Source organism: Salmo salar, chromosome 21, assembly GCF_965601325.2.
Source record: "Salmo salar chromosome 21, fSalSal1, whole genome shotgun sequence".
Lineage (NCBI taxonomy): Eukaryota > Metazoa > Chordata > Actinopteri > Salmoniformes > Salmonidae > Salmo > Salmo salar.
The window spans coordinates 59838195-59860000 of record NC_138311.1 but is presented as its reverse complement, the minus strand read 5'-3'; the positions used below and the strand labels follow the sequence as shown (position 1 = coordinate 59860000).

Sequence of the window (21806 nt, the reverse complement as noted above, 5' to 3'; positions counted from 1 at the left end):
GCTGTCTCCTACCACCGCTGTATCATCGGCAAACATAACGATGGTGTTGGAGTCGTCTGTACCCCCTCTCTAACCCTGTGGAGCCTACTCCCCCTCTCTAACCCTGTGGAGTCGTCTACTCCCCCTCTCTAACCCTGTGGAGTCGTCTACTCCCCCTCTCTAACCCTGTGGAGTCGTCTACTCCCCCTCTCTAACCCTGTGGAGTCGTCAATACCCCCTCTCTAACCCTGTGGAGTCGTCAATACCCCCTCTCTAACCCTGTGGAGTCTACTCCCCCTCTCTAACCCTGTGGAGTCTACTCCCCCTCTCTAACCCTGTGGAGTCGTCTACTCCCCCTCTCTAACCCTGTGGAGTCGTCTACTCCCCCTCTCTAACCCTGTGGAGTCGTCTACTCCCCCTCTCTAACCCTGTGGAGTCGTCAATACCCCCTCTCAAACCCTGTGGAGTCTACTCCCCATCTCTAACCCTGTGGAGTCGTCTACTCCCCCTCTCTAACCCTGTGGAGTCGTCTACTCCCCCTCTCTAACCCTGTGGAGTCGTCAATACCCCCTCTCTAACCCTGTGGAGTCGTCTACTCCCCCGCTCTAACCCTGTGGAGTCGTCAATACCCCCTCTCTAACCCTGTGGAGTCTACTCCCCCTCTCTAACCCTGTGGAGTCGTCTACTCCCCCTCTCTAACCCTGTGGAGTCGTCAATACCCCCTCTCTAACCCTGTGGAGTCGTCTACTCCCCCTCTCTAACCCTGTGGAGTCGTCTACTCCCCCTCTCTAACCCTGTGGAGTCTACTCCCCCTCTCTAACCCTGTGGAGTCGTCTACTCCCCCTCTCTAACCCTGTGGAGTCGTCAATACCCCTCTCTAACCCTGTGGAGTCTACTCCCCCTCTCTAACCCTGTGGAGTCGTCTACTCCCCCTCTCTAACCCTGTGGAGTCGTCAATACCCCCTCTCTAACCCTGTGGAGTCGTCTACACCCCCTCTCTAATCCTGTGGAGTCGTCTACTCCCCCTCTCTAACCCTGTGGAGTCGTCTACTCCCCCTCTCTAACCCTGTGGAGTCTACTCCCCCTCTCTAACCCTGTGGAGTCGTCTACTCCCCCTCTCTAACCCTGTGGAGTCTGACTGTTGTCTTGGCTGTGTGCTTAGGGTTGTTGTCCTGTTGGAAGGTGAACCTTCACCCCAGTCTGAGGTCCTGAGCGCTCTGGAGCAGGTTTTCATCATGGATCTCTCTGTACTTTACTCCGTTCATCTTTCCCTCGATCCTGACTAGTCTCCCAGTCCCTGCCGCTGAAAAACATCCCCACAGCATGATGCTGCCACCACCATGCTTCACCGTAGGGATGGTGCCAGGTTTACTCGAGGGACATAAATCTTGGTTTCATCAGAACAGAGAATCTTGTTTCTCATGGTCTGAGTCCTTTCGGCAAACTCCAAGCCTACTGTCATGTGCCTTTCACTGAGGAGTGGCTTTCATCTGGCCACTCTACCATAAAGGCCTGATTGGTGGAGTGCTGCAGAGATGGTTGTCCTTCTGCAAAGTTCTCCCATCTCCACAGAGGAACTCCGGAGCTCTGTTAGAGTGACCATCCTGACCTGACCTCCCTGACCAAGGCCCTTCTCCCCCGATTGCTCAGTTTGACCGGGTGGCCTAATCTAGGAAGAGCCTTAGTGGTTCCAAACTTCTTCCATTTAAGAATGATGGAGGCCACTGTGTTCTTGGGGACCTTCAATGTTGCTGACAATTTTGGGTACCCTTCCCCAGACATGCCTCAACAATCCTGTCTCTGAGCTCTACGGACAATTCCTTCAACCTCATTGCTTGGTTTTTGGTCTGACATGCACTGTCAACTGTGGGACCTTATATATACAGCTGTGTGCCTTTCCAAATGATGTTCAATCAATTGAATTTACCACAGGTGGACTCCAATCAAGTTGTAGAAACATCTCAAGGATGATCAATGGAAACAGGAAGCACCTGAGCTCAATTTCATGTCTCATAGTAAAGGGTCTGAATAATTATGTAAATAAGGTATTTCAGTTTTATATTCTTTATAAATTAGCAAACATTTCTAAAAACCTGTTTTCGCTTTGTCATTATGGGGTATGGTGATGTCATTATGGGGTATTGTGATGTCATTATGGGGTATTGTGATGTCATTATGGGGTATTGTGATGTCATTGGAGTGTAATGTAAATGTGTCATTGTTTATTTCATTTTGTTTATTATCTACAGAATTTCACTTGCATTGGCAATGTAAACACGTTTCCCATGCCTTCAGAGAGCAGGTAGGCACCACAACCCTGGTTAATGTCCCCTGTCCTGTCCTTACCTTCCTGGTGAGGGGCACCTCAATGGGCACAGGGATCAGCTCGGCCAGCAGACATCCATAGAAAGCCACCATAAACATCACAGGGTCACTGTTGGGGAACACTAGAGCAACCTAAAGAAAACACATAAATACTGTCAATATTAACCAATAGGAAACACACTGTCAATATCAACCAATAGGAAACACACTGTCAATATTAACCTATAGGAAACACACTGTCAATATCAACCAATAGGAAACACACTGTCAATATCAACCTATAGGATGGATACACACTGTCAATATTAACCTATAGGATACATACTGTCAATATCAACCAATAGGATGGATACACACTGTCAATATTAACCAATAGGAAACACACTGTCAATATCAACCAATAGGATGGATACACACTGTCAATATCAAACAATAGGAAAACACACTGTCAATATCAACCAATAGGATGGATACATACTGTCAATATTAACCTATAGGAAACACACTAAAGATGCCACTAATGCAGCCTATGGGACAAACTGTCAATAGCTGCTTCAACACAGTGACATACTGGCTATAGGATCTGTTTTAACGCAGTCTGAGAAGCTGCTTCAACACAGTGACATACTGGCTATAATATCTAATTTAACGCAGTCTGAGAAGCTGCTTCAACACAGTGACATACTGGCTATAATATCTAATTTAACGCAGTCTGAGAAGCTGCTTCAACACAGTGACATACTGGCTATAATATCTAATTTAACGCAGTCTGAGAAGCTGCTTCAACACAGTGACATACTGGCTATAATATCTAATTTAACGCAGTCTGAGAAGCTGCTTGGACATTGATTGGAGAGAAATAGACCACTCACTCTATCTCCTGGCAGCAGTAGTGGCTCGTTCCTAGTGCTCAGTTTGTTCAGAAGCGTGAAGGCCAGTTTCTGGCTGCGTGTCCACAACTTGCCATAGGTAAGAGTGTACACTGGTTTACCAGCGTTGTCCAGGGCAGTGAGACAGGGGCTCCTGGGCTGGGTGATACCCCAACGCTGGAGGGAGGCCAGCAGAGAGGGAGGCCAGTTGGTCGCTACACCCAGAGGCTCGCCTGCTAGAGGGGACATCTGGTTCCCTTCCGCCTTGGGCTGGTTAGGGTCCGGCTGCTGAACTAAAGAATGAACACGTTTTAATACTTTATCAAAAGGTAAAAGACGCTAACAGCATCCCTAACCACCAGCATATCCATATTCATAAAGAGAACAGAGAGATGGAGGAGAGAGAGAGGAAAGAGAGAGATGGAGGAGAGATGGAGGAAGGAGAGAGAGGAAGGAGAGAGATGGAGGAAGGAGAGAGATGGAGGAGAGATGGAGGAAGGAGAGATGGAGGAAGGAGAGGGAGAGAGGAAGGAGAGGGAGAGAGGAAGGAGAGAGAGAGAAAGGAGAGAGATGGAGGAAGGAGAGAGAGAGATGGAGGAGAGAGAGGAAGAAGAGAGATGGAGGAAGGAGAGAGAGAGAGGAAGGAGAGAGATGGAGGAGAGATGGAGGAGAGAGAGACACAGACTTGTACATTTCCACATTAAAAACAATGTACTGAGCAAACATCAAATTGGCTTTTTACCAAATTACTGTACGACAGACCACGTATTCACCCTGCACACCCTGATTGACAAACAAACAAACCAAAACAAAGGCAAAGTCTTCTCATGCTTTGTTGAATCAATTTGGCATGAAGGGTCTGCTATATAAATTGATGGAAAGTGGTGTTGGGGAAAAAACCTACAACATTATAAAATCCATGTACACAAACATTTCTTTCCACAGGGCCGTGGGGTGAGACAGAGATGCAGCTAGAACCCTACCCTTTTTAACATTTCACAGAATTGGCAATGGTACCTAGAACATTCTGCAGCACCCGGCCTCACCCAACTAGAATCAGAAGAACAATCTACTGATTGCTGATAATCTAGTGCTTCTTTCCCCAACCACCTAGATCTTCTGTACAGATTCTGTCAGTAAGACAAAAATATGGTGTTCTAAGAAAGGTCCAGTTGCCAGGACCACAAATAGAAATTTGCTATTTTCCTGGCATCTCTCCACCAGGGCCCCTCACCTCCTCCCTGTAGGCTGTCTCTCCACCAGGGCCCCTCACCTCCTCCCTGTAGGCTGTCTCTCCACCAGGGCCCCTCACCTCCTCCCTGTAGGCTGTCTCTCCACCAGGGCCCCTCACCTCCTCCCTGTAGGCCGTCTCTCCACCAGGGCCCCTCACCTCCTCCCTGTAGGCCGTCTCTCCACCAGGGCCCCTCACCTCCTCCCTGTAGGCTGTCTCGTCATTGTTGGTAATCAGGCCTACCACTGTTGTGTCGTCAAAAACCTCTCTGCTGGCCTCCCTCCAGCGATGGGCCGTGCTTCTACACCTGCATTGCTTGCTGTTTGGAGTTTTAGGCTGGGTTTCTGTACAGCACTTTGAGATATCAGCTGATGTAAGAAGGGCTATATAAATACATTTGATTTGAAATTTAATTTCATGATTGAGTTGGAGGCACGTGCTTGTCCGCGCAGTCATGGGTGAACAGGGAGTACAGGAGGGGGCTGATCACGCACCCTTGTGGGGCCCCTGTGTTAAGGATCAGTGAAGGTGTTGTTTCCTACCTTCACCACCTGGGGGCGGCCCGTCAGGAAGTCCAGGTCTCCAGCTTAATGTTGAGCTTGGATGGTACTATGGTGTTGAAGGCTGAGCTACAGTCAATGAACAGCATTCTTATGTAGGTATTCCTCTTGTCCAGATGGGATAGGGCAGTGTGCAGTGCGATGGCGATTGCATCGTCTGTGGAACTATTGGGGCGATTTGCAAACTGAAGTGGGTCTAGGGTGACCAGTAGGGTGGAGGGGATATTATACTTGACTAGTCTCTCAAAGCACATGACATAAGTGAGTGCTACGCGGCGATAGTCATTTAGTTCAGTTACCTTTGCTTTCTTGGGTACAGCAACAATGGTGGACATCTTGAAGCATGTGGGGACAGCAGACTGGGATAGGGAGAGATTGAATATGTCCGTAAACACACCAGCCAGCTGGTCTGCGCATGCTCTGAGGACGCAGCTAGGTTAACACGCTTAAATATCTTACACACGTCGGCCATGTAGAAAGAATCCTTGGGAGCGGGCCGCGTCGGTGGCACTGTATTATCCTCAAAGCGGCCGAAGAAGGTGTTTAGCTTGTCCGGGTGCAAGACGTCGGTGCTCGCGACGTGGCTGGTTTTCCCTTTGTAATCCGTGATTGTCTGTAGACCCTGCAACATCTCATGTCTGAGCCGTTGAATTGCGACTCCACTTTGTCTTCGTTCTGACATTTTGCCTATTTGATTGCCTTACGGAGAGTATAACTACAAGGTTTGTATTCTACCATATTCCAAGTCACCTTGCCTTGGTTAAATGCGGTGGTTTGCGCTTTCAGTTTTGCGCGAATACTGCCATCTATCCACGGTCTCTGGTTTGGGTAGGTTTTAATAGTTACAGTGGGAACAAAATCCCCTATACACTTCCTGATGAACTCAGTCACGTGTCCGTGTATACGCCAATCTTATTCTCAAAGGCTACCCGGAACATATCCCAGTCCGTGTGATCAAAACAATCTTGAAGCATGGATTCCTATAGGAAAGGAGGAAAATGGAGTCGTGATCTGATTTGTTGAAGGGCGGGGGAGGGCCTTGTAGGCATTTCAAAAGGGGGAGTAGCAGTGGTCGAGTGTTTTACCAGAGTGAGTACTACAGTCAATGTGTTGATAGAACTTCTGTATCGTTTTCCTTATAATTTGCTTTGTTACAAAATCCCCAGCTACAATAAATGTGGCCTCGGGACATGTGGTTTCCAGTTCACATAAAGTCTAATGAAGTTCTTTGAGGGCTGTCGTGGTATCGGCTAAGGGTGGTAATATACACGGCTGTGAATATAACCAAAGACAATTCTCTTGGGAGGTAATACGGTCGGCATTTGATTGTGAGGTATTCTAGGTCGGGTGAACAAAAGGACTTGAGTTTCTGTACATTATCACAATCACACAAAGAGTGGTTAATCATGAAACATACATCACCTCCCTTCTTCCCAGGGAGTTCTTTATTCCTGTCTGTGCAATGTACTGAGAAACCCAGCTGGCTGAGCTCGTCGACTTTGTCTAGAGACTGAACATTAGTGAGTAAAATACTCAGAAGCAGTGGATGGTATGCACACCTGAGTCGGACTAGAAGTCCGAATCTCCTGGCTTCTGAAGAGGAAAACCCTGGGCTCGTCCTACATCCCATAACTGCCTAAGTGGTGAGCTGTAAAGTCCCCCTTTTGCTGTCCCCACCTCTCCCAAAAACCTCGGAAGCTTGAGCAAAAAGTGGCATATCGTAAAAGCTTTACATTGAATTTCCAATAGGACACCTGGCCAGGGCTCTGGAGAAAGAGAACTGAGCCACGGCAATATGATGCTCTGAAAACCCAACTGGGAGAACGGAGGACCTCACAATCCTATTGCACTGATTCTTAGGTATAGACCCAGACGAGCAGCACTCCCCCTACCCACAACCACCTTCACCCACGTTGTCTGCTTTGAGATGAGATATTGAGTTCTCCACGTCTCCACTAGATCAAAGTGATCCAGAACATCAATCAACACCCTGAATGTGGCTCCTCACTATTCCTGTCTCCAGTCAACGGATCCAACCCCCAACACTTCGCAGAGCGATAACTGTCACAGACCCAAATCAGGAGCTCCCTCTCCTTCCTGTACGAGGTGGATACACATTTATGAAAAGCAAAGACAAGGTTATTGATTTAGGCACTAACAAGCTACCCACCTGCTTTGAAGAGAGAATGTTGACGCCCAGGGGGAAAGAGAACTATCCCAGCACTGAGATTTGTGGACTCAGCACCACCTTCTACCAGACCCCCCCCCCCAATCCACTTCGTTTAATCACATCACTGTGGGTCTCTCGCAAAAAATAAAAAATAAATAAAAATAAAAAACACATTTAAATGTTTTTGTTTGACATATTCCCCCAGCAACCCCAGTTCACGTTAAGGAAGATTAACCATAAGGTGGGAGAGAAAACACCAATAGTGGCAGAAAAAAACCAAGCCATTTAAGTCGATTACATTTACATTTTAGTCATTTAGCAGACGCTCTTATCCAGAGCGACTTACAGTAGTGAGTGCATACATTTTTCATACTGGTCCCCCATGGGAATCGAACCCACAACCCTGGCATTGCAAGTGCCATGCTCTACCAAGCGAGCCACACGGGACCAGTATGGGATTTAGACATTCCCTTACGCACCCCTGTGACCCATTTCCTCAGCCTAAACCTCTTCCTGGGTCAGAGTGCACTAAACCCTTCATTCTTCATTGCATGTTGTACCAAACTTACTGGATCAGGAAAACAAGACTGTTTCCCTTTAGTCAGGACAGCCTGATCATCTCAGGAACCTTGACAGTTCTCTCAAATACATACAGTGAATTCGTTAAGAATTCAGACCCCTTCACGTTTTCCACATTTTATTACATTACAGCCTTATTCTAAAATGGATTAAATAATCAATTTACACACAATACCCTAAGATGACAAAATGAAAACACTTTTTTTGTACAAATTAATACAAAATAAAAACAGAAATACCTTACATACAGTTGAAGTTTACATACACCTTCGCCAAATACATTTAAACTCAGTTTTTCACAATTCCTGACATTTAATCCTAGTAAATATTATCTGTCTTAGGTCAGTTAGGATCACCACTTTATTTTAAGAATGTGAAATGTCAGAATAATAAAAGAGAGAATGATTTATTTCAGCTTTTATTTCTTTCATCACATTCCCAGTGGGTCAGAAGTTTACATACACTCAATTAGTATTTGGTAGCGTTGCCTTTAAATTGTTTAACTTGGGTCAAACGTTTCGGGTAGCCTTCCACAATAAGTTGGGTGAATTTTGGCCCATTCCTCCTGACAGAGCTGGTGTAACTGAGTCAGGTTTGTAGGCCTCCTTGCTCGCACACACTTTTTCAGTTCTGACCACAAATTCTCTGTAGGATTGAGGTCAGGGCTTTGCGATGGCCACTCCAATACCTTGACTTTGTTGTCCTTAAGCCATTTTGCCACAACTTTGGAAGCATGATTGAGGTCATTGTCCATTTGGAAGTCCCAATTGCGACCAAGCTTTAACTTCCTGACTGATGTCTTGAGATGTTGCTTCAATATATCCACATAATTTTCCAGCCTCATGATGCCATCTATTTTGTGAAGTGCACCAGTCCCTCCTGCAGCAAAGCACCCCCACAACATGATGCTGCCAACCCCGTGCTTCACGGTTGGGATGGTGATCTCCGGCTTGCAAGCCTCCCCCTTTTTCCTCCAAACACAACCCTGCTTACCACCACCCCTCCCCCTGCCTAACCCTGTGTACCACCCCTCCCCCATGTACCACCCCCCCCCCTGCGTACCACCCCTCCCCCTGCGTACCACCCCTCCCCCTGCGTACCACCCCTCCCCCTGCGTACCACCCCTCCCCCTGCTTAACCCTGCGTACCACCCCTCCCCCTGCGTACCACCCCTCCCCCTGCGTACCACCCCTCCCCCTGCTTAACCCTGCGTACCACCCCTCCCCCTGCGTACCTCCCCTCCCCCTGTGTACCACCCCTCCCCCTGCGTACCACCCCTCCCCCTGCGTACCACCCCTCCCCCCATGTACCACCCCTCCCCTGCTTAACGTCGTGTTAACCAGCCAGATTAGCCACCACTGCTCTTGTCAACACCAACACACATCTCACTAAACTCCCAGTGACAACTAGGCAGTCAAGCACACTCCCTTTTTCCATGAACACAACTACCACCTTGTTCTTTCTGGATGCAGTGTCCATGTTCCCACCTGTTCACCGACCAGGAGCAAAATATTCTCCCCAGAATGCACCTGAAGCCATTCCAAAGTGACAGTTATTCTTCCCTAATCGGCTGAGACGCCATCGCGGCCACCACGCCTCCAGTCAGCACTGCCTTCCCTGCATTCCTGTCCACTCCCTTAACAACCACCTGGACGTCCACGTTAGGGGTAAGGGCTTTCCTGGACTCTTATATAACAGAGGTGTAGGAAACAGCTTTGATTTTCATGTGTAGAGATCTGCAACTTACCATCTACAAGCTCCTCGAAGTCGTCAATGAAGAACTCTCTAAGTGACAGCCTCTTAGGTCTCTTCAGAGTGTTGAGAAGCTGCTGGATCTTAGAGGACACTCTGCTGTTCACCGGGACACCTACAGACACAGGGGGAAGAGAGGAACTGAGACCACCAGAACCCACTGGATTCTCCAATTACATTGAATGAACTAGAGGACAAAATACAAAAACCCTCCAACCTAAAAAGGCCTGTGGTGCTGATGGTATCCTCAATGAAATGATGAAATATACAGACAAACACATTCCAATTGGCTAAACGTAAACCAAGGACCCTACTAGAATCAAATGTCTACTGATGATCTGGTGCTTCTGTCCACAACCAAGGAGGGCCTACAGCAGCACCTAGATCTGTCCCCAACCAAGGAGGGCCTACAGCAGCACCTAGATCTGTCCCCAACCAAGGAGGGCCTACAGCAACACCTAGATCTGTCCCCAACCAAGGAGGGCCCACAGCAGCACCTAGATCTGTCCCCAACCAAGGAGGGCCTACAGCAGCACCTAGATCTGTCCCCAACCAAGGAGGACCTACAGCAGCACCTAGATCTGTCCCCAACCAAGGAGGGCCTACAGCAGCACCTAGATATGTCCCCAACCAAGGAGGGCCTACAGCAGCACCTAGATCTTCTGCACAGATTCTGACTGACCTGAACCCTGACAGACCTGGGCCCTGACAGACCTGGGCCATGACAGACCTGGGCCCTGACAGACCTGGGCCCTGACAGACCTGGGCCCTGCCGGACCTGGGCCCTGACAGACCTGGGCCCTGACAGACCTGGGCCATGACAGACCTGGGCCCTGACAGACCTGGGCCGTGACAGACCTGGGCCCTGACAGTAAATCTCAGTAAGACAAAAATAATGGTGTTCCCAAAAAGGTCCAGTTGCCAGGACCACAAATACAAATTCCATCTAGACATCGTTGCCCTAGAGCACACAACAAAACGATACATACCTCGGCCTAAACATCAGCGCCACAGGTAACTTCCACAAAGCTGTGAACGATCTGAGGGACAAGGCAAGAAGGGCCTTCTACGCCATCAAAAGGAACATAAAATTCAACATAGCAATTAGGATCTGGCTAAAAATACTTCAGTTATAGAACCCATTGCCCTTTATGGTTGTGAGGTCTGGGGTTCGCTCACCAACCAAGAATTCACTAAATGGGACAAACACCAAATTGAGACTCTGCATGCAGAATTCTGCAAAAATATCCTCTGTGTACAACGTAAAACACCAAATAATGCACGCAGAGCAGAATTAGGCCGATACCCACTAATTATCAAAATCCAGAAAAGAGCTGTTAAATTCTACAACCACCTAAAAGGAAGTGATTCCCAAACCTTCCATAACAAAGCCATCACCTACAGAGAGATGAACCTGGAGAAGAGTCCCCTAAGCAAGCTGGTCCTGGGGCTCTGTTCACAAACACAAACAGACCCCACAGAGCCCCAGGACAGCAACACAAACAGACCCCACAGAGCCCCAGGACAGCAACACAAACAGACCCCACAGAGCCCCAGGACAGCAACACAAACAGACCCCACAGAGCCCCAGGACAGCAACACAAACAGACCCCACAGAGCCCCAGGACAGCAACACAAACAGACCCCACAGAGCCCCAGGACAGCAACACAAACAGACCCCACAGAGCCCCAGGACAGCAACACAATTAGACCCAACCAAATCATGAGAAAACAAAAGATAATTACTTGACACATTGGAAAGAATTAACAAAAAAACTGAGCAAACTAGAATGCTATTTGGCCCTAAACAGAGAGGACACAGTGGCAGAATACCTGACCACTGTGACTGACCCAAAATGAAGGACATCTTTGACTATGTACAGACTCAGTGAGCATAGCCTTGCTATTGAGAAAGGCTGCCGTAGGCAGACCTGGCTCTCAAGAGAAGACAGGCTATGTGCAACACTGCCCACAAAATGAGGTGGAAACTGAGCTGCACTTCCTAACCTCCTGCCAAATGTATGACCATATTAGAGACACATATTTCCCTCAGATTACACAGACCCACAAAGAATTAGAAAACAAACCCAATTTTGATAAACTCCCATATCTACTGGGTGAAATACCAGTGTTTAATCACAGCAGCAAGATGTGTGACCTGTTGCCACAAGAAAAGGTCAACCAGTGAAGAACAAACACCATTGTAAATACAACCCATATTTATGTTTATTTATTTTCCTTTTTGTACTTTAACCATTTGCACATCGTTACAACACTGTATATAGACATAATATGACATTTGTAACTTCTGTGAGTGTAATGTTTACTGTTCATTTTTATTGTTTTATTTGTAACATTATTTAATATATGTTAATATAAGCCCATAAATTGAATTTTGAGAGAAAGAAAGAATGAAAAAAAGAGAAAAAGTCCCGAGCCCCAGACCATTCTAGTCCCTAGCCCCAGACCATTCTAGTCCCTAGCCCCAGACCATTCTAGTCCCTGGCCCCAGACCATTCTAGTCCCTAGCCCCAGACCATTCTAGTCCCTAGCCCCAGACCATTCTAGTCCCTAGCCCCAGACCATTCTAGTCCCTAGCCCCAGACCATTCTAGTCCCTAGCCCCAGACCATTCTAGTCCCTGGCCCCAGACCATTCTAGTCCCTAGCCCCAGACCATTCTAGTCCCTAGCCCCAGACCATTCTAGTCCCTAGCCCCAGACCATTCTAGTCCCTAGCCCCAGACCATTCTAGTCCCTGGCCCCAGACCATTCTAGTCCCTAGCCCCAGACCATTCTAGTCCCTAGCCCCAGACCATTCTAGTCCCTAGCCCCAGACCATTCTAGTCCCTGGCCCCAGACCATTCTAGTCCCTAGCCCCAGACCATTCTAGTCCCTGGCCCCAGACCATTCTAGTCCCTAGCCCCAGACCATTCTAGTCCCTGGCCCCAGACCATTCTAGTCCCTGGCCCCAGACCATTCTAGTCCCTGGCCCCAGAACATTCTAGTCCCTGGCCCCAGACCATTCTAGTCCCTAGCCCCAGACCATGCTAGTCCCTAGCCCCAGAACATTCTAGTCCCTAGCCCCAGACCATTCTAGTCCCTGGCCCCAGACCATTCTAGTCCCTAGCCCCAGACCTTCATCTCCAGACCATTCTAGTCCCTAGCCCCAGACCATTCTAGTCCCTGGCCCCAGACCATTCTAGTCCCTGGCCCCAGACCATTCTAGTCCCTAGCCCCAGACCATTCTAGTCCCTAGCCCCAGACCATTCTAGTCCCGGGCCCCAGACCATTCTAGTCCCTAGCCCCAGACCATTCTAGTCCCTAGCCCCAGACCATTCTAGTCCCTGGCCCCAGACCATTCTAGTCCCGGGCCCCAGACCATTCTAGTCCCGGGCCCCAGACCATTCTAGTCCCTAGCCCCAGACCATTCTAGTCCCTAGCCCCAGACCCTTCTAGTCCCTGGCCCCAGACCATTCTAGTCCCTGGCCCCAGACCATTCTAGTCCCTAGCCCCAGACCATTCTAGTCCCTAGCCCCAGACCATTCTAGTCCCTAGCCCCAGACCATTCTAATCCCTGGCCCCAGACCATTCTAGTCCCTGGCCCCAGACCATTCTAGTCCCTGGCCCCAGACCATTCTAGTCCCGGGCCCCAGACCATTCTAGTCCCTGGCCCCAGACCATTCTAGTCCCTGGCCCCAGACCATTCTAGTCCCTGGCCCCAGACCATTCTAGTCCCTAGCCCCAGACCATTCTAGTCCCTGGCCCCAGACCATTCTAGTCCCTAGCCCCAGAACATTCTAGTCCCTAGCCCCAGACCATTCTAGTCCCTGGCCCCAGACCATTCTAGGGCTAGCCCCAGACCATTCTAGTCCCTGGCCCCAGACCATTCTAGTCCCTGGCCCCAGACCATTCTAGTCCCTGGCCGCAGACCATTCTAGTCCCTGGCCCCAGACCATTCTAGTCCCTGGCCCCAGACCATTCTAGTCCCCGGCCCCAGACCATTCTAGTCCCTAGCCCCAGACCATTCTAGTCCCTAGCCCCAGAGCATTCTAGTCCCTGGCCCCAGACCATTCTAGTCCCTGGCCCCAGACCATTCTAGTCCCTGGCCCCAGACCATTCTAGTCCCTGGCCCCAGACCATTCTAGTCCCTGGCCCCAGACCATTCTAGTCCCTGGCCCCAGACCATTCTAGTCCCTGGCCCCAGACCATTCTAGTCCCGAGCCCCAGACCATTCTAGTCCCGAGCCCCAGACCATTCTAGCCCTTAGTCCCAGACCATTCTAGTCCCTAGCCCCAGACCTTCATCTCCAGACCATTCTAGTCCCTAGCCCCAGACCATTCTAGTCCCTAGCCCCAGACCATTCTAGTCCCGAGCCCCAGACCATTCTAGTCCCTAGCCCCAGACCATTCTAGTCCCTAGCCCCAGACCATTCTAGTCCCTAGCCCCAGACCTTCATCTCCAGACCATTCTAGTCCCTAGCCCCAGACCATTCTAGTCCCTAGCCCCAGACCATTCTAGTCCCTAGCCCCAGACCATTCTAGTCCCTAGACCCAGACCATTCTAGTCCCTGGCCCCAGACCATTCTAGTCCCTGGCCCCAGACCATTCTAGTCCCTAGCCCCAGATCATTCTAGTCCCTAGCCCCAGACCATTCTAGTCCCTAGCCCCAGACCATTCTAGTCCCTAGCCCCAGACCTCCGTCTCTAGACCATTCTAGTCCCTAGCCCCAGACCTTCATCTCCAGACCATTCTAGTCCCGAGCCCCAGACCATTCTAGTCCCTAGCCCCAGACATTCGTCTCCAGACCATTCTAGTCCCGAGCCCCAGACCTTCGTCTCCAGACCATTCTAGTCCCTAGCCCCAGACCGTTGTCTCCAGACCATTCTAGTCCCTAGCCCCAGACCATTCTAGTCCCGAGCCCCAGACCTTCGTCTCCAGACCATTCTAGTCCCGAGCCCCAGACCATTCTAGTCCCTAGCCCCAGACCGTCGTCTCCAGACCATTCTAGTCCCTAGCCCCAGACCTTCATCTCCAGACCATTCTAGTCCCTAGTCCCAGACCTTCATCTCCAGACCATTCTAGTCCCTAGCCCCAGACCTTCATCTCCAGACCATTCTAGTCCCTAGCCCCAGACCTTCATCTCCAGACCATTCTAGTCCCTAGTCCCAGACCTTCATCTCCAGACCATTCTAGTCCCTAGCCCCAGACCTTCATCTCCAGACCATTCTAGTCCCGAGCCCCAGACCATTCTAGTCCCTAGCCCCAGACCTTCGTCTCCAGACCATTCTAGTCCCTAGCCCCAGACCTTCATCTCCAGACCATTCTAGTCCCGAGCCCCAGACCATTCTAGTCCCTAGCCCCAGACCGTCGTCTCCAGACCATTCTAGTCCCGAGCCCCAGACCATTCTAGTCCCTAGCCCCAGACCATTCTAGTCCCTAGCCCCAGACCTTCATCTCCAGACCATTCTAGTCCCTAGCCCCAGACCATTCTAGTCCCTAGCCCCAGACCTTCCTCTCCAGACCATTCTAGTCCCTAGCCCCAGACCATTCTAGTCCCTGGCCCCACACCATTCTAGTCCCTGATCCCAGACCATTCTAGTCCCTGGCCCCAGACCATTCTAGTCCCTGGCCCCAGACCATTCTAGTCCCTGGCCCCAGATCATTCTAGTCCCTGGCCCCAGAACATTCTAGTCCCTGGCCCCAGACCATTCTAGTCCCTGGCCCCAGAACATTCTAGTCCCTGGCCCCAGAACATTCTAGTCCCTAGCCCCAGACCATTCTAGTCCCTAGCCCCAGACCATTCTAGTCCCTAGCCCCAGACCATTCTAGTCCCTAGCCCCAGACCATTCTAGTCCCTGGCCCCAGACCATTCTAGTCCCTAGCCCCAGACCATTCTAGTCCCTAGCCCCAGACCATTCTAGTCCCTGGCCCCAGACCATTCTAGTCCCTGGCCCCAGACAATTCTAGTCCATGGCCTGAGACCATTCTAGTCCCTGGCCCCAGACCATTCTAGTCCCTAGCCCCAGACCATTCTAGTCCCTGGCCCCAGACCATTCTAGTCCCTAGCCCCAGACCATTCTAGTCCCTGGCCCCAGACCATTCTGGTCCCTAGCCCCAGACCATTCTAGTCCCTAGCCCCAGACCATTCTAGTCCCTAGCCCCAGACCATTCTAGTCCCTAGCCTGACCATTCTAGTCCCGAGCCCCAGACCATTCTAGCCCCTAGTCCCAGACCATTCTAGTCCCTAGCCCCAGACCATTCTAGTCCCTGCCCAGACCATTCTAGTCCCTAGCCCCAGACCATTCTAGTCCCTAGCCCCAGACCATTCTAGTCCCTGGCCCCAGACCATTCTAGTCCCTAGCCCCAGACCATTCTAGTCCCTGGCCCCAGACCATTCTAGTCCCTAGCCCCAGACCATTCTAGTCCATAGCCCCAGACCATTCTAGTCCCGGGCCCCAGACCATTCTAGTCCCTGGCCCCAGACCATTCTAGTCCCGAGCCCCAGACCATTCTAGTCCCGAGCCCCAGACCATTCTAGCCCTTAGTCCCAGACCATTCTAGTCCCTAGCCCCAGACCTTCATCTCCAGACCATTCTAGTCCCTAGCCCCAGACCATTCTAGTCCCTAGCCCCAGACCATTCTAGTCCCGAGCCCCAGACCATTCTAGTCCCTAGCCCCAGACCATTCTAGTCCCTAGCCCCAGACCATTCTAGTCCCTAGCCCCAGACCTTCATCTCCAGACCATTCTAGTCCCTAGCCCCAGACCATTCTAGTCCCTAGCCCCAGACCATTCTAGTCCCTAGCCCCAGACCATTCTAGTCCCTAGACCCAGACCATTCTAGTCCCTGGCCCCAGACCATTCTAGTCCCTGGCCCCAGACCATTCTAGTCCCTAGCCCCAGATCATTCTAGTCCCTAGCCCCAGACCATTCTAGTCCCGAGCCCCAGACCTTCATCTCCAGACCATTCTAGTCCCTAGCCCCAGACCTTAATCTCCAGACCATTCTAGTCCCTAGCCCCAGACCATTCTAGTCCCTAGCCCCAGACCTCCGTCTCTAGACCATTCTAGTCCCTAGCCCCAGACCTTCATCTCCAGACCATTCTAGTCCCGAGCCCCAGACCATTCTAGTCCCTAGCCCCAGACATTCGTCTCCAGACCATTCTAGTCCCGAGCCCCAGACCTTCGTCTCCAGACCATTCTAGTCCCTAGCCCCAGACCGTTGTCTCCAGACCATTCTAGTCCCTAGCCCCAGACCATTCTAGTCCCGAGCCCCAGACCTTCGTCTCCAGACCATTCTAGTCCCGAGCCCCAGACCATTCTAGTCCCTAACCCCAGACCGTCGTCTCCAGACCATTCTAGTCCCTAGCCCCAGACCTTCATCTCCAGACCATTCTAGTCCCTAGCCCCAGACCATTCTAGTCCCTGGCCCCAGACATTTACATTTTTTACATTTAAGTCATTTAGCAGACGCTCTTATCCAGAGCGACTTACAAATTAGTGCCTTCGTCTCCAGACCATTCTGGTCCCTAGCCCCAGACCTTCATCTCCAGACCATTCTAGTCCCTAGCCCCAGACCATTCTAGTCCCTGGCCCCAGACCTTCGTCTCCAGACCATTCTAGTCCCGAGCCCCAGACCGTCGTCTCCAGACCATTCTAGTCCCTAGCCCCAGACCTTCATCTCCAGACCATTCTAGTCCCTAGCCCCAGACCTTCATCTCCAGACCATTCTAGTCCCTAGCCCCAGACCATTCTAGTCCCTGGCCCCAGACCATTCTAGTCCCTAGCCCCAGACCATTCTAGTCCCTGGCCCCAGACCATTCTAGTCCCTGGCCCCAGACCATTCTAGTCCCTGGCCCCAGACCATTCTAGTCCCTGGCCCCAGACCATTCTAGTCCCTAGCCCCAGACCATTCTAGTCCCCAGCCCCAGACCATTCTAGTCCCTAGCCCCAGACCATTCTAGTCCCTGGCCCCACACCATTCTAGTCCCTGATCCCAGACCATTCTAGTCCCTGGCCCCAGACCATTCTAGTCCCTGGCCCCAGACCATTCTAGTCCCTGGCCCCAGACCATTCTAGTCCCTGGCCCCAGACCATTCTAGTCCCTGGCCCCAGACCATTCTAGTCCCTAGCCCCAGACCATTCTAGTCCCTGGCCCCAGACCATTCTAGTCCCTAGCCCCAGACCATTCTAGTCCCTAGCCCCAGACCATTCTAGTCCCTAGCCCCAGACCATTCTAGTCCCTAGCCCCAGACCTTCATCTCCAGACCATTCTAGTCCCTAGCCCCAGACCATTCTAGTCCCTGGCCCCAGACCATTCTAGTCCCTAGCCCCAGACCATTCTAGTCCCTAGCCCCAGACCATTCTAGTCCCTGGCCCCAGACCATTCTAGTCCCTGGCCCCAGACAATTCTAGTCCATGGCCTGAGACCATTCTAGTCCCTGGCCCCAGACCATTCTAGTCCCTAGCCCCAGACCATTCTAGTCCCTGGCCCCAGACCATTCTAGTCCCTAGCCCCAGACCATTCTAGTCCCTGGCCCCAGACCATTCTAGTCCCTAGCCCCAGACCATTCTAGTCCCTGGCCCCAGACCATTCTGGTCCCTAGCCCCAGACCATTCTAGTCCCTAGCCCCAGACCATTCTAGTCCCTAGCCCCAGACCATTCTAGTCCCTAGCCCCAGACCATTCTAGTCCCGAGCCCCAGACCATTCTAGCCCCTAGTCCCAGACCATTCTAGTCCCTAGCCCCAGACCTTCATCTCCAGACCATTCTAGTCCCTAGCCCCAGACCATTCTAGTCCCTAGCCCCAGACCATTCTAGTCCCTGGCCCCAGACCATTCTAGTCCCTAGCCCCAGACCATTCTAGTCCCTGGCCCCAGACCATTCTAGTCCCTGGCCCCAGACCATTCTAGTCCATGGCCCCAGACCATTCTAGTCCCTGGCCCCAGACCATTCTAGTCCCTAGCCCCAGACCATTCTAGTCCCTAGCCCCAGACCATTCTAGTCCCTAGCCCCAGACCATTCTAGTCCCTGGCCCCAGACCATTCTAGTCCCTAGCCCCAGACCATTCTAGTCCCTGGCCCCAGACCATTCTAGTCCCGGGCCCAAGACCATTCTAGTCCCGGGCCCCAGACCATTCTAGTCCCTAGCCCCAGACCATTCTAGTCCCTAGCCCCAGACCCTTCTAGTCCCTGGCCCCAGACCATTCTAGTCCCTAGCCCCAGACCATTCTAGTCCCTAGCCCCAGACCATTCTAGTCCCTAGCCCGACCATTCTAGTCCCGAGCCCCAGACCATTCTAGCCCCTAGTCCCAGACCATTCTAGTCCCTAGCCCCAGACCTTCATCTCCAGACCATTCTAGTCCCTAGCCCCAGACCATTCTAGTCCCTAGCCCCAGACCATTCTAGTCCCTAGCCCCAGACCATTCTAGTCCCTGGCCCCAGACCATTCTAGTCCCTGGCCCCAGACCATTCTAGTCCCTGGCCCCAGACCATTCTAGTCCCTAGCCCCAGACCATTCTAGTCCCTAGCCCCAGACCATTCTAGTCCCTGGCCCCAGACCATTCTAGTCCCTAGCCCCAGACCATTCTAGTCCCTAGCCCCAGACCATTCTAGTCCCTAGCCCCAGACCATTCTAGTCCCTAGCCCCAGACCATTCTAGTCCCTGGCCCCAGACCATTCTAGTCCCTGGCCCCAGACCATTCTAGTCCCTAGCCCCAGACCATTCTAGTCCCTAGCCCCAGACCATTCTAGTCCCTAGCCCCAGACCATTCTAGTCCCTAGCCCCAGACCATTCTAGTCCCTAGCCCCAGACCATTCTAGTCCCTAGCCCCAGACCATTCTAGTCCCTAGCCCCAGACCATTCTAGTCCCTAGCCCCAGACCATTCTAGTCCCTGGCCCCAGACCATTCTAGTCCCTAGCCCCAGACCATTCTAGTCCCTAGCCCCAGACCATTCTAGTCCCTAGCCCCAGACCATTCTAGTCCCTGAGCCCCAGACCTTCATCTCCAGACCATTCTAGTCCCTAGCCCCAGACCATTCTAGTCCCTAGCCCCAGACCATTCTAGTCCCGAGCCCCAGACCTTCATCTCCAGACCATTCTAGTCCCTAGCCCCAGACCATTCTAGTCCCTAGCCCCAGACCTCCTCCAGACCATTCTAGTCCCTAGCCCCAGACCATTCTAGTCCCTAGCCCCAGACCATTCTAGTCCCGAGCCCCAGACCTTCGTCTCCAGACCTTTCTAGTCACGAGCCCCAGACCGTCGTCTCCAGACCATTCTAGTCCCTGGCCCCAGACCTTCATCTCCAGACCATTCTAGTCCCTAGCCCCAGACATTCGTCTCCAGACCATTCTAGTCCCTAGCCCCAGACCTTCGTCTCCAGACCATTCTAGTCCCTAGCCCCAGACCTTCATCTCCAGACCATTCTAGTCCCTAGCCCCAGACCATTCTAGTCCCTAGCCCCAGACCTTCGTCTCCAGACCATTCTAGTCCCGAGCCCCAGACCATTCTAGTCCCTAGCCCCAGACCTCATCTCCAGACCATTCTAGTCCCTAGCCCCAGACCTTCATCTCCAGACCATTCTAGTCCCTAGCCCCAGACCATTCTAGTCCCTGGCCCCAGACATTTACATTTTTTACATTTAAGTCATTTAGCAGACGCTCTTATCCAGAGCGACTTACAAATTAGTGCCTTCGTCTCCAGACCATTCTGGTCCCTAGCCCCAGACCTTCATCTCCAGACCATTCTAGTCCCTAGCCCCAGACCATTCTAGTCCCTAGCCCCAGACCATTCTAGTCCCTGGCCCCAGACCTTCGTCTCCAGACCATTCTAGTCCCGAGCCCCAGACCGTCGTCTCCAGACCATTCTAGTCCCTAGCCCCAGACCTTCATCTCCAGACCATTCTAGTCCCTAGCCCCAGACCTTAATCTCCAGACCATTCTAGTCCCTAGCCCCAGACCTTCATCTCCAGACCATTCTAGTCCCTAGCCCCAGACCATTCTAGTCCCTGGCCCCAGACCATTCTAGTCCCTAGCCCCAGACCATTCTAGTCCCTGGCCCCAGACCATTCTAGTCCCTGGCCCCAGACCATTCTAGTCCCTGGCCCCAGACCATTCTAGTCCCTGGCCCCAGACCATTCTAGTCCCTAGCCCCAGACCATTCTAGTCCCTAGCCCCAGACCATTCTAGTCCCTAGCCCCAGACCATTCTAGTCCCTAGCCCCAGACCATTCTAGTCCCTGCCCCAGACCTTCGTCTCCAGACCATTCTAGTCCCTAGCCCCAGACCTTCGTCTCCAGACCATTCTAGTCCCTAGCCCCAGACCTTCATCTCCAGACCATTCTAGTCCCTAGCCCCAGACCATTCTAGTCCCTGCCCCAGACCTCGTCTCCAGACCATTCTAGTCCCTAGCCCCAGACCATTCTAGTCCCTGGCCCCAGACCTTCGTCTCCAGACCATTCTAGTCCCAAGCCCCAGACCGTCGTCTCCAGACCATTCTAGTCCCGAGCCCCAGACCTTCATCTCCAGACCATTCAAGTCCCTAGCCCCAGACCTTCATCTCCAGACCATTCTAGTCCCTAGCCCCAGACCTTAATCTCCAGACCATTCTAGTCCCTAGCCCCAGACCTTCATCTCCAGACCATTCTAGTCCCTAGCCCCAGACCATTCTAGTCCCTGGCCCCAGACCATTCTAGTCCCTGGCCCCAGACCATTCTAGTCCCTAGCCCCAGACCATTCTAGTCCCTGGCCCCAGACCATTCTAGTCCCTAGCCCCAGACCATTCTAGTCCCTGGCCCCAGACCATTCTAGTCCCTGGCCCCAGACCATTCTAGTCCCTAGCCCCAGACCATTCTAGTCCCTAGCCCCAGACCATTCTAGTCCCTGGCCCCAGACCATTCTAGTCCCTGGCCCCAGACCATTCTAGTCCCTGGCCCCAGACCATTCTAGTCCCTGGCCCCAGACCATTCTAGTCCCTGGCCCCAGACCATTCTAGTCCCTGGCCCCAGACCATTCTAGTCCCTAGCCCCAGACCATTCTAGTCCCTGGCCCCAGACCATTCTGGTCCCTAGCCCCAGACCATTCTAGTCCCTAGCCCCAGACCATTCTAGTCCCTAGCCCCAGACCATTCTAGTCCCTAGCCCCAGACCATTCTAGTCCCGAGCCCCAGACCATTCTAGCCCCTAGTCCCAGACCATTCTAGTCCCTAGCCCCAGACCTTCATCTCCAGACCATTCTAGTCCCTAGCCCCAGACCATTCTAGTCCCTAGCCCCAGACCATTCTAGTCCCTGGCCCCAGACCATTCTAGTCCCTGGCCCCAGACCATTCTAGTCCCTGGCCCCAGACCATT

The 21806-nt window shown here is 52.0% G+C and overlaps 1 protein-coding gene across 9 annotated transcripts in view; it reads right to left on the bottom strand.

Annotated features, from left to right (window-relative positions):
- dip2a (DIP2 acetate--CoA ligase A) overlaps positions 1 to 21806 on the bottom strand; it is a 292605-nt gene that overhangs the window by 108330 nt on the left and 162469 nt on the right. For all 9 annotated transcript variants that reach the window (XM_082967286.1, XM_082967283.1, XM_082967284.1 and 6 more), the window contains 3 exons: positions 9461 to 9580; positions 3177 to 3466; positions 2326 to 2436 (listed from right to left, as the gene is read on the bottom strand). In XM_082967286.1, coding sequence (XP_082823412.1) covers positions 2326 to 2436; positions 3177 to 3466; positions 9461 to 9580 — 521 coding nt within the window. The remainder of the gene's footprint in view (positions 1 to 2325; positions 2437 to 3176; positions 3467 to 9460; positions 9581 to 21806) is intronic.